This window comes from Panthera leo, chromosome D4 (genome assembly GCF_018350215.1).
Source record: "Panthera leo isolate Ple1 chromosome D4, P.leo_Ple1_pat1.1, whole genome shotgun sequence".
NCBI lineage: Eukaryota > Metazoa > Chordata > Mammalia > Carnivora > Felidae > Panthera > Panthera leo.
In genome coordinates this window covers 93,526,303-93,539,231 of record NC_056691.1, presented here as the reverse complement: position 1 = coordinate 93,539,231, position 12,929 = coordinate 93,526,303, and the positions used below count along the sequence as shown (strand labels likewise).

Below are 12,929 nucleotides of genomic sequence, written 5' to 3'. Positions count from 1 at the left end.
CTCACGACCCTGTGTTTCGCAGGTCACCAGTTTGGGCTACACACTGCAGGCAGCAAGTGGGACTCGGGGAACCCTGCCAGCAACCTCTCCACGGTGGCGGTCATGCCTGTGTCGGAGGATGTGCCCCTCACCGCCTTTGCCCTGGAGCTCAAGCACGCCCTCGGTGCCATCGGTGAGTCCTGCCCGAGGCCACCCGGGGTCTGCTCAAGCCCTCCTCTTCTTGCTTCTTGGTCCTTCCGGTTCCTTCTGCAAGTGCAGTCAGTGTCGTCCTCACAGCTAAGCCTTGGGCGGGGGGTGCGGGGAGGGGGTGCTCGGGAGAGGACAGGAGCGGAAGAGCATCCACCAGGAGTTTTCTGAGGGTCTTGATGGCAGACGCTGTGTCACGGGAGCCTGTGTCACCCGCCCCTTGCAGCTGCTCCTCCGGCATGGTTGGGGGCTCCCTGTGTGGAGGCGACTCTGTGGCTGCAGGAGCTGGCTGACAGCGGGGAAAATGCCCTCAGTTGAGGTCAGGGAGCTTGGGTAGTGTTTCCAGATTCCTGACAGCTGTTAAGCTTTAGAATTCAAAAACAAGGAGTTGAAATTCCTGAGAACTCTTAGGAACTCCCCAAATCATAAAGTGTTATGTATTCTTAACACTTTATTTGTAAGTTTTCATGTAATTGTGAGTAACTACAGTAATAGTAAATCGATTTTCTGTGATATGGTAATGCTGAAAATTTCAGGGGTTGTCTTTATTTTTTTTAATTATTTTTTAATTTTAATTTTATTTTTGAAAGAACACAAGCGGGGATGGGCGGGGGCGCAGAGAGAGAGGGGGACAGAGGATCTGAGGTGGGTTCTGAGCTGTCACCACAGAGCCCGACACAAGGCTTGAAATCATGAACTGTGAGATCATGACCTGAGCTAAAGTCGGATGCTTAACCCACTGAGCCACCCAGGTGCCCCGGGGTTGTCTTTTAAAGAATGACATGAGAATAAATGCAGTGAGCATTAGATCACTGTCATGAAACAACGTGAGAAAGGTGTATGTTTTAATACCACGTGGAAAGGTTCTCTACTCGATGTAGACATTTGACAATAGAAAGCATTAAATAAATACCAAATAAAAAAGATTACTAAAGTTGGAAGGTTCTACTATAAGTACTTAAAACTTATTCTGAAGACAAAATTGTAAAATACAGAAGGCATTCATTGCCCTGTCAGTCTTGATCTTTGTTTCGTAACAAATACTCCAGATGTGGGGAATCCCATTCATCTCCCGTTGGCGTTGCACACACAGAGCATCTCCAAGTTGTATAGCAGGGATATCTTGCTTTCCTAAAAGCTTATTCCCTTTCTTAAAAACAAAAACAAAAACAAAAACAAAAACAAAAACTTTATTTTGTAATAATTACAGATTCCGAGGAAGTTGCAGATAGTAGAAAGGACCGTGTACCATTCCCCCAGGTTATGTAACTGTCGCACCCAGTCAGGATAAGGAGATAGACATTTGTGGGGTCTGTGGGCCTTCAGGTGTCACTGGCTGTGACATGTGTATGCATGGGTGCATGTGCTCTGTGCCACTGTGGCTCCCATGTGTTCCTGCTGCCACCTCCAGGTACAGACCCCTCCCGCCCCCTGCTGCCCCTCCAGGTACAGACACCCCCACACCCCTCCAGATAGACTCTCACCAACACCATCCCCTGCCCTTCCAGGTACAGACCCCCGCCCCTTGCCCCTCCACAGCTCTGCTCTGGCAGCTTCTGTTTCATCATTCTGAGAGTATCATAAAAATGGAGTCCTACGCAGATGACCTCTGGATACTGGCTCTCTAGGCTCAGATGGTGCCACCTGTCCGTAGTTTGCTCCCTTTCACTGTGGAGACATAGCCTGAATGTACTTGGTTGCTTCACCTGTTGAAGGATATTTGGGTTTCTTCTGGTTTGGGGGTTTTGTGAATAAAGCTCTGTGACCTTTTGTGTCAAGGATTTTGTATACTTGTGAGTGTCCATTTCTCTGGAAAGACGTCTCGGCATGTGGTGAGTGTGATAGATGTGTGCGCAGTCCTGAAGAGCTGCTGACCCTTCTAGAAGGCGGCTCTTCCTCGTCCTTGCCAGCCCTGGGAGCTGCCGTTGGTTTTTATGTCTGCTGCTCTGATGGGTGGGTAGTGAGAGCACATCACGGTTTCCATTTGGGTTCTCTAGTGGTTCACGACCCTCAGTGTCTCTTCCTATGCTTCCTTACCATGTGTGGGTCCTCTCTGCTCAAGTATCTGTTCATAACTTCTTATCTTTTGCTCCTTTTTGAGTGAGTTGTTTATTTTCTTACTGTTGAGTTTTGAGAATTCTTTTGAATGTTTGTTTATTTTTGAGAGAGAGAAAGAGCACAAGCAGGGGAGGGGCAGAGAGAGAGGGAGACACAGAATCTGAAGCAGGCTCCAGGCTCTGAGCTGTCAGCACAGAGCCCAACATGGGGCTTGAACTGAGGCACCGTGAGATCATGACCTGAGCCTTAAGCAGGACGCTTAACCAACTGAGCCACCCAGGTGCCCTAAGTTTTGAGAATTCTTTATGTACTCCAGATACGGGTCCTTTGCCGGGTCTGCGGTTTGCAGACGCGCTGCTCCCTCCTCTGCTGCTTCCCGGCTTTCACAGGCAGAACTGTCAATTTTGATGAAGTCCAGTTTATCAGTGTTTTTCTCTTATGGACTATGTTTTCAGTATCATTTCTAAAAATTCTGCACCTAGCCCTAGGGCCTAGATTTTCTCCTGTGTCTTTTCAAAAGACTTGAAGTTGGGGCACCTAGGTGGCTCAGTCAGTTAAGCATCGACTTGATCTCAGCTCGGGTCACGATCTCATGATATCATGGTCTGTGGGTTCGAGCCCCGCGTCTGGCTCTGTGCTGACAGCATGGAGCCTGCTTGGGATTCTGTCTCTCTGCTTCTATCCCCCTCGTGCTCTCTGTCTCTCTCTCTCTCAAAAATAAATAAATAAACTTAAAAAAAACCAAAAGGCTTACAAAAGTTTTACGTTTAAATTTATGATCTGTTTTGGAGCTAATTTTTGTAAAAGGTGTGAAGTTTAGGTAGAGGTTTAATTTTTTGCTTATGGATATCCAGTTGCCCCACCATCATTTGTTGAAAAACTCCATTCTTCCATTGAGTGGTCTTGGCACCCTCCTGAAAATCATTTTATCCATGTGAGGGTTCGTTTCTGGGCCATTCTGTCTTCATGCCAGCACCGCGCTGTGTTGATTACGGTAGCTCTGTAGTCGGTTTTGAAGTCAGGAAGTGTGCTTTGTTCCTTTTTTATTTTTCCTTTGACAGAAAGAGAGGGCGTAAGTGAGTGAGGGGCAGAGAGAGAGAGAGAGAGTGCAAGTGAGTGAGGGGCAGAGAGAGAGAGAGAGAGAGGTGGGGCTTGAACTCACTCGATGTGGGGCTCAAACTCAGGAACCGTGAAATCATGATCTGAGCGGAAGTCAGATGCTTAACACACCTGAGCCACGCAGGTGGCCTCCAGCTGTGTTCTTTTGCAGGGTTGTTTTCGCTGTTCAGGGTCCCTTGAGATCCGCAGGAGTTTCAGGACGTGCTTTTCTATTTCTGTGAGAAACTCGTTGGGATTCTGACAGGGATTGCGCTGGATCTGTGGTTCACTCTGGGCGGTACTGGCGTTGTGACAATATTCACTCGTCCAACCCATGAACGCAGGACATGTTCCCATGTTCTTAAGTCAATTCTTTAATCTCTTTCAGCAATGTTTTGTGGTTTTCAGTGTACAAGTTTAAGTTTATTCCTAATATTTTACTTAACAAATTTTTTTTTAACATTTATTTAATTTTGAGAGACAGAATACAAATGGGGGACAGGGCAGAGAGAGGGGGACACACAGAATCCAAGGCAGGCTCCAGGCTCTGAGCTGTCAGCATAGAGCCCAACGTGAGGCTCGAACTCATGAACTGTGAGATCATGACCTGAGCCGAAGTTGGACGCTTAACCAACTGAGCCACCCAGGTGCCCAGTGTTTTACTCTTTTTGATCCTGTTGTAAATGGAATTGTTTTCTTAACCTCTTCCTTAACCTCTGTCACTGTATAGGAAGAGAACTGACTTTTGTGTGTTATTTTTGTGTCCTGCTGCTTCTCTTATTAGTTGTAACGGTTTTGGGTGGACTTTTTAGGATGTTCTACATATAAGATCATGTTGTTTCTGAGCTAAGATAATGTTACCTGTTCTTTTCCAATTTTGATGTCTTATATATTTTTTTCTCACCTAACTGCTCTGGCTGGGACTTCCAGCACAACGTTGAATAGAAGTGGTGAGAGCGGTCGCCCTTTCTTGTTCCTGGTCTTAGGGGAAAGCTTTCTCATGCCACTGGTGTGATGTCAGCTCAGGTTTATATGTATGGCCTTTAATATACTGAGGAAGTTTCTTTCCATTCATAGTTGTTTTTTTATTTTTTTAAGATTTTACTTTTGAGTCATCTCTACACCCAACGTGGGGCTTGAACGCACAACCTGGAGATCAAGAGTCGCACGTTCCACCAACCAAGCCAGCTGGGAGCCCCTGCTTCTTTTTATTTCTGTAAAATCAGTAATGTCCCCCTGCTGTCATTTCTGATTTTAGTGATTTGAGTCTTCTCTTTTTTTTCCTTTATTTATCTAGCTAAAGGTTTGTCAGTTTTGTTGATTCTCTCAAAAAAAGACTTCTGGTTTCATTGATTTTCTCTATTGTGTTTCTATTCTTTTCATTTATCTCTGTTCTAATCTCTTATTTCATTCCTCTGTCTGCTCTGGGTTTAGTTGGTACTCTCCCAAGGTATAATGTTAGGTCCTTGATCTGTGCATTTGCACATTTATAGTTTTGGGTCCCCTCTTCTTTCCTGGTGAGCTGCCCCTGGAGTTTGGAATGTTGTGTTTATGTTTTCACTGGTCCCAGCGTATTTTTTTAATCTCTTCTGCAGTTTCTTCTTAGACCTGTGGGTAGTTCAGGGCTGTTTTCTAATCTCCACATATTTGTGAATCTTCTGGTTCTCCTGTTACTAATTTCTAGTTTCATGCCATTGTGACTAGAAAAGATACTTGTAGGATTCAGTCTTAAAGTTTATTAAGACTTGTTTTGTGGCCTCACATACAGTGTGTCCTAGAGAATGTTGTGAAATTTTTTGTTGTTATTGTTGTTTAAGTAAGCTCCATGCTCGTCGTGGGGATCGAACTCACAACCTTGAGGTCAAGAGTCGCACACTCCACCGACTGAGCCAGCCAGGCGCCCGTGGATAAAGTCCTGGAGAATGTTCTGGGAAGGTGTGTGGCCTGTTCTTCTGGGTGGTTAGTCTTGCCTCTGTGCCCTTTGGTGAGTGTGCAGTCTCGTTATGGCTTTAATTTGTATTTCCCACTGACTGAGAAGTTTGTTTATTGGCCGTGGAGACACCCTCTTCTGTAAGTGCCTGTCAAGTCACCCAGTATCTTTATTGGGTTGCCATCTTTTCCTTGTTGATGGGTATTTTTTTGTGTAATCTCAGTACAGTTCCTTTTTTGGATGCTAATATTGCAGGTATCTTTTCCCGTCTGTGGCCTGCTTTTTTATTCGTTTAATGATGTCTTTTGACAAACAGAAGTTCTTAATTCTAATGCAGACCAATTTACCACATTTTTTCTTAAAAAAATTTTTTTTCAATGTTTATTTATTTGTGAGAGAGAGAGACAGAGACAGAGTGTGAGCAGGGGAGGGGCAGAGAGAGAGGGAGACAGAGAATCCGAAGCAGGCTCCAGGCTCCCAGCTGTCAGCCCAGAGCCCTAAGCAGGTTTGAACCCATGAGCCGTGAGATCATGACCTGAGCCAAAGTTGAACATTTAACCGACTGAGCCACCCAGGCGCCCCCAAATTTTCTTTTTTTAAAAAAAAATTTTATTTAATTTATTTTTGTAATTTACATCCAAGTTAGTTAAATAGTGCAACAGTGATTTCAGGAGTAGATTCCTTAATGCCCCTTACCCATTGAGCCCATCCCCCCCTCCCACAACCCCTCTAGTAACCCTCTGTTTGTTCTCTCTATTTAAGAGTCTCTTATGTTTTGTCCCCCTCCCTGTTTATTATTTTTGCTTCCCTTCCCTTATCTTCATCTGTTTTGTATCTTAAAGTCCTCATACGAGTGAAGTCATATGATATTTGTCTTTCTCTAACTGACTAATTTTGCTTAGCATAATACTTTCTAGTTCCATCCACGTAGCTGCAAATGGCAAGCTTTCGTTCTTTTTGATTGCTGAGTAATACTCCATCATGTATATATACCACATCTTTATCCATTCATCTGTCAGTGGACATTTGGGCTCTTTCCATACTTTGGCTATTGTCGATGGCGCTGCTATAAACATGGGGGTGCACGTGCCCCTTCGAAACAGCACACCTGTATCCCTTGGATAAATACCTAGTAGGGCAATTGCTGGGTCATAGGGTAGTTCTATTTTTAGTTTTTTGAGGAACCTCCAGACTGTTTTCCAGAGTGGCTGCACCAGCTTGCGTTGCCACCAACAGTGCGAAAGAGATCCTCTTTCTCCGCATCCTCGCCAACATCTGTTGTTGCCTGAGTTGTTAATGTGAGCCATTCTGACAGGTGTGAGGTGGTATCTCCTTGTGGTTTTGATGTGTATTTCCCTGATGATGAGTGATGTCGAGCATTTTTTCATGTGTCGGTTGACCATCTGGATGTCTTCTTTGGAGAAGTAACTATTCATGTCTTTTGCCCATTTCTTCACTGGATTATTTGTTTTTTGGGTGTTGAGTTTGATAAGTTCTTTACAGATTTTGGATACTAACCCTTTATCTGATATGTCATTTACAAATATCTTCTCGCATTCCGTCAGTTGCCTTTTAGTTTTGCTGATTGTTTCCTTCGCCCAAATTTTTTTCTTATATTGTTACTGTTTTTTTGTGTTTTACCGAAGGAATTTCATCCTGCCCCCAAATCATGAAGATGTTCTTCTAAACACTTCATGCTTTTACCTTTCCTTTTCAGTTCACAATCCATTTAGGGTTGCTTTGGGTTATAATACAAGATAGAAGTCAAGATTCACTTTGTCTTCAGCGACCCAGAACCCTCCTTTAGAGAGACTTGAACTTGGCCCGCTGCTGTGCTGACACCTTTGCCAAAAGTCAGGTGCCCAGGCTTGTGTAGGCTGCCTTCTCTTCTGGAGGAAGATTCTAGGCTGATGGCCATTTTCTTCTAGCACTTGGAGGTTTTCATCTCCTCAGCTTCCAGTGTTTGGGAAGAAGGCTGTCCAGCAGCCAGGCCAGCGGTGACTGTCCAGGCCAGAGGGGGAGCAGCAGTCTGGCTGGATACCCACTTCAGCTGTGCCCCACAGAGCCACAGACCCAAGTGCAGATGAACCACCCTGTTTCCCCTCCCTTCCTGGACCTGCCCACTGCCTGGCCATAAGCAGACCCCTCCCAGGGACAGGGTCGGTCACCACACTCCCGACTGGCCGTAGCCGTAGCCTGTGCTGTGGGAGACCAGGGTCTCCTCAGAGCCCCCTGAGTCCAGGCAGGGGTGTCTACAAGGAGACATGCACTAGTGGGCAGGCAGAGCCCAGCCTGGGGTCCCCGGAGGGCCTCAGGGCTGGGCTCTTCGGTGTTCCTGCAGCCAGACAGAGCCTGCGCGTCACATCACGTCCTGCCTGTCCAGGAGGCGGTCGAGACGTGTCGCTGCAGTGCGCACAGCAGGGCCCACCCTTGCAGGCGCATGATGCAGCCCAGCCCCAAGAGGTCTCCCCTCCTCCATCGGGCCCGTGCCGGTGACCAACTAGAGCTGGTAGCAGGAGTGCAGGCCCCCAACCTGACCCGCTCCCTCACCCCAAGCCCCTGAGAGGAGGAGCTTCCCTACACCAGCAAGTTTCTGTCACTTAAGCCCGAGCTGTCCATGCGTGCCCATGGCTCATACCAGATAGCCATATCTCAGTAGGGACACCATCATCGTAGGACACACCCCCTATTTTGGGTGCCTCTAGAAGAGCAGATGCTGCCAGTTAAAATACGATGCGGTGATTTCTTAGCTCTCACCTTTTAACTGTCTGCTCTTGGAGAGCTCTGTACAAGCACAGGAATGAGAAGAAAGCCCTCAGGACTCCTGGGTCTTCTCCATCCCTGGGTTGTGGGTGCTCATCTGCGGCCCCCAGTGCATGTGAGCCCCTGGTGACCTTTCTGCGGACCCTGATGCTGGGCCTCCTGGTTGGGCGGGCCCTGACACCTGTGTCCATGTAGACATCGTAGATGAAAGATGCATGCTGATTTCAGAGACAACAAAATGTGAAAAGAAGCATCTCCACATGCGTGACTACACCACCACACCATATTGGAACCCAGCCAACCTCACTCGTGTGGATTTGGGGAATTATATTATCTTGCATTTTACAAACTGTGCTTCCCCTGCCCCCAACACACATACACACACACACACACACAGCATCAGTGTTGCAGAGATATGTCAGTGTTGCAGAGTGAGGTTCAGAGAGCCCCCTGCTGCCACCCGCTGAGCTCTTGAGCTGGCACAGCCCTCCGAGCTCCTCTGCTCAGCACCTACTCCTACACCAGGTGATCTCAGCTGTCCAGAGAGTCTCCTCTGTGCACAGAGGGAAGTGTCGCCCAGATACAGGCACTTCCTCTTTGAAACAAGAAAGGCTTCTCATTGTTCTCAAGAAGACCAGACCTCTAGGGAGGGAGTGGGCGCTCTCATCTGTGGGGAGGTGGGCTGCCAGGACAGCTTTCTGTAATTTATGTGTGTGTTTTCAGGCCCTGTCCTACTGCTGACCAGTGACAACATCAAACAGCGCCTTGGCTCTGCTGCTCTGGACAGGTATACCAGCCTCCGTGTGGAAAACAGTCTGGCCGACCCTAGCTTCTTGCTCGCAGCAGGTCCAAACACAGCCTGGCATCTGCATCCCCCACGTCCCCTGGTGTTTGTGTCCCTCGCGTCTGCAACCCCTGCAACTGTACACCCCCATGTCCACACGTGCCCTGGCCTCTGCACCGCACCATGACCGTGCCTTCCAGTATCCACGAGTACCGGCTGTCCAGCTGGCTGGGGCAGCAGGAGGACATCCACCGCATCGTGCTCTACCAGGCGGACAGCACGCTCACACCGTGGACCCAGCGCTGCATCCGGCAAGCCGACTGCATCCTCATCGTGGGCCTGGGAGAGCAGGAGCCCACTGTGGGCGAGGTAACCGGTTGGAGCTGCCGGGGGGCGGGGCCTCTGTGGGCGGGGCTGTCGGAGGGCAGGGTGGCAAGGACAGGGGTGGTGGAGGCAGGGCTGCAGGCGGGCCAGGTTCTGGTCAGGGGCCACTCTCCTCACAGCCCTGTTTCTCTGTCTTTTCCTTTGAATGAAATATTTCAAGAACCCAGGAAAAGACATAATAAAAGCCGACACCCATATAGCTCCTCTTCATGGTTTGAAACGTTTTGCTGTATTCACCTGTGGTGGTGGTTTTAGCACAAAGCAGGGCAGGCGCCCTGAAGTGGCCCGCAGGTGGCCTCTTGTGAAGTTGAGTGTCCTGAGTTTTACTATGAGGTGTACAGCACAGCTTCACAGATCTACATCTGATATAAATAGTGCCCTATTTTATATCACTGTGAAATGTCCCTTTTCCCTCAACACTTAGGTGTTTAAGATTTATCCATATTGTTTCACTGGGTTCTGTGGCTGTTTAGTTTCCTATTTGTGAGTACCCCACCATCTGTCTGTTCTCAGCTGTGAAGTTACGTCGTCAGCCCACTTTGTTTCCAGCTTCAAGGGTATGAAGTGTAGGCTTGCCTTCCCTTAGCACACATTCCACATCTCCTTCCTCTCTGATCCCAGGGCAGCTAAAAATTACCCATCTCTGAAGCGGGCTCCTCTTCTGCAGGGAGAGATGCAGGGAGTGTTTGCGGACACATCATTTGAGAAGGTCACAGTGTGTGCATATGCGGAGGAGGTGTTAGGAAAACGGACGGGGGGAGGCCTCTCCCTTCCTGTACACCCCAGAGCTCCCTGTGGCCACCCTTACCTAGCTCAGCGTGCATCAGGCATATGGCCGGGCAGACCCCTGGGTCACAGCTTCGAGAGCCGAAGGGCAGCTCACACCACGGCTGAGCCGGCTCACAGAACCAGGGTGCCACCTGCCAAGGCCCTGCCCTCAGCCCTCCTGCCCGTGTGCGGCAGCGTCCGACAGAGGAGCGGGGCCTCTGTCCTGCCGAGGCCTCAGGCTCTGCCCTCCTGCAGCTGGAGCGGATGCTGGAGAGCACGGCCGTGCGAGCCCAGAAGCAGCTGGTCCTGCTGCACCGGGAGGAAGGGCCCGCACCCTCCCGCACCGTGGAGTGGCTGAACATGCGCAGCTGGTGCTCCGGCCACCTGCACCTGTGCTGCCCGCGCCGCGTCTTCTCCCGGAGAAGCCTGCCCAAGCTGGTGAGGCCCGGGCGCTGGGCTGGACTGACGGGAACTCCTGGCCTACAGAACACAGCCTTCCTGACTTGTGATTGCCAAGCTCATTTCCTTCTCGCTCCCTCTCTGGGTCTCTGTAGTCTGAGGTCGCTGGGGTGCTGATAAGGGGAGCTTGCTTCTCTGTAAGCTTACGTTTGCTTGAGTTGATCTTTGGGAGCAGCACCTGGGAGGTTGTTGATGCAGCCCCCGTCCATGAGCAGGTGTCCGTCTTTCGGGTCGCAGAGGGGAGGCACGTAGCCTGACAGAGACATGCTGGCACGCACGTACCTCCACGGGGAGCCTGGGGGAGAGGTCACCAGAGCCTGCCAAGGGGGAGGAGGGAGCCTCCTCAGCCCTGGGGGCTTTGCGGGGCTGCGGCCCCACAGGCTGCCCACACTCCACAGCCTATCTGGCCCCGCGACTCAGTGAACAGTGTCCTGACAGTGGCGGCTGTGCCTGGGAGCCTGTGGCCTGGAGCACCCTCCACCCTGGTGGCTGGCAGGGTCTTAGCTGGGGTTTGGGCTTGGTATCCCTCTTGGTACAGCTCTCCTGGGGCTCTGTGGTCTCCTGCTGGACGTGTGGGTATGTAGTCCATCTGCCCACCCTGTCCCCTCACCCATGTGCCCTGTGAGGTCCTCTTCCCAGGCATGCCTAGGCACCAAGGTGCTGCCAGCATCAGTATCAGACAGACCCTGCTGTGTCCTGGAGAGGGCTTTGGGTCAGGAGTCGAGGAGGCCACCCCGGTCAGGTCACAGTGTGTACAACTTGGCCTAGCCCTCCCTGTCTGCCGACCCCTCTCCCAGGTGGAGATGTACGAGCGAGTCTTCCAGAGGCCCCCAGATCGGCACTCGGACTTCTCCCGCCTGGCTCGGGTGCTGACTGGCAACGCCATCGCCCTGGTGCTTGGGGGTGGAGGAGCAAGGTGAGTCCCCACCCCATCCCACCCACAGCTGCGTGTGTGTGTGTGTGTGTGTGTGTGTGTGTGTGTGTGTGTGTGTGCACGTGCGCACGCGCACTCTAATGCTGACCAAGAGGCCTCTGAGCTGGTCCCAGGAGCAGTCCCCATAGATAGGCCCAGTGCATGACCAAGCATGTTTCCGCCCCTGGGTGCACATTGCCAAGCAGTGCTTCCCATAGGCACCCCCAGGTTTTAACGTTTGCCAGTGCAGTAGATTTGTTCTGATTGTCTTTGCTAGAAGTGTCTGCTTGTCTGTTAGCCATTCACGCTTCCTCTGAGAACTCTGTTCTTGTCCTTTGCCAGTCTTCCCATTGGGCTGCAGGTGAGTTTCTTTCCATTTTAATACATACTTTATAGACCAGTGTCCTGGTGTGCTTGCAAACGTAGCACAGCGTTCTTCAGTTCTGCGGGCTGATCAGTTCCTTACAGGACTTTTAACCCAAATAACTGCTACCCTGTGTTTGTCATTGTGGCACACGCCTCCTTCCTCCTGAATTTAAAGAGGCATATACACCTGGAACAGACGTGGAGCCCCGGAACACAGTGAGGAGGTGCGAGCAGTGCCTCCCACAACACCTGTGCTGGGGGTGCCCTGTGGGGTGGAGTCCCTCACGCTTCCCCCCCTGCTCTGGCCGAATGAGGTGCGCAGGGCCTCCTGAGCACTATACATACACCCCACCCCCCAGCCCTGCTGGTGCTGCTGGCCTCTCTCCCATGGGCCCTGCAGAAGGTGCCTGGCTCAGCATCTCCTGGTTCCAAGGACATCCCTTTCAGAGTGAGCTGGAGGAGGGGCGGGGGGGGGGGGGGGCTCGGAAACATTAAAACCTCTTAGGAGTATCCCCCCTTAGGGGGGACTCTCCAAGGTTTTGTCTCCTGCCTGTGGAGCCAGACCTGTGCTCACACCTGGCGAATTAAAGTCAGAGATGCCGTCCAGCCTCAAGGTCAAGGGAGACCCAGACTCTCTTCTCTAGAAAAGATCGGGATAATGCAGAGGAGCAGTCCAACCCCACTGTGTGCACTTTCCACCTGGAAACCTCTGAGGCCTGGCGTCTGGCCTGAGGCCCTTCCTGACAGGAGGGTGTGTAGACACACAGACCCCACCCCTGCTCACCCCAGCATGGGGAGTCGCCGCCTCGCTCCAGGGTGTCCTGCTCACCCCCAGACTTGGCCTGCCCCGAGTGACGCGGCACAATCCGAGCACCCTCTGGTGCCATGCTTTTGCTTGAAAGCTGAGCCAGTCAGCCTGGAGAACGAGGTGATTTACCTAACATTGCCTGATGGAGGGCAAGACCCAGGCTACTTCCTGTGGGACTAGGACAGTGAGGTGGCCCAGAGCTGACCCAGACTTGGACCTGGTTTGTAGGCCAGGATGATGTGATCAATGGCATTTAAAAAAATTTTTTTCTCATAAGTTTATTTAGTTTGAGAGAGAGCGAGCGCACGTCTGTGCATGGGAGCAGGGAAGGGTCAGAGAGAGAATCCCAAGCAGGCTCTGCACCATCGTTGCAGAGCCTGACATGGGGCTCAGTCCCGTGAACTGCCAGATC

General features: G+C 50.7%; 1 protein-coding gene across 5 annotated transcripts in view; it reads left to right on the top strand.

Annotated features, from left to right (window-relative positions):
* Positions 1 to 12,929, top strand: part of PNPLA7 (patatin like phospholipase domain containing 7) — a 63,029-nt gene that overhangs the window by 38,507 nt on the left and 11,593 nt on the right. For all 5 annotated transcript variants that reach the window (XM_042912004.1, XM_042912006.1, XM_042912005.1 and 2 more), the window contains 5 exons: positions 23 to 172; positions 8,759 to 8,822; positions 9,020 to 9,188; positions 10,227 to 10,409; positions 11,228 to 11,346. In XM_042912004.1, the coding sequence (XP_042767938.1) occupies positions 23 to 172; positions 8,759 to 8,822; positions 9,020 to 9,188; positions 10,227 to 10,409; positions 11,228 to 11,346 (685 nt within the window). The remainder of the gene's footprint in view (positions 1 to 22; positions 173 to 8,758; positions 8,823 to 9,019; positions 9,189 to 10,226; positions 10,410 to 11,227; positions 11,347 to 12,929) is intronic.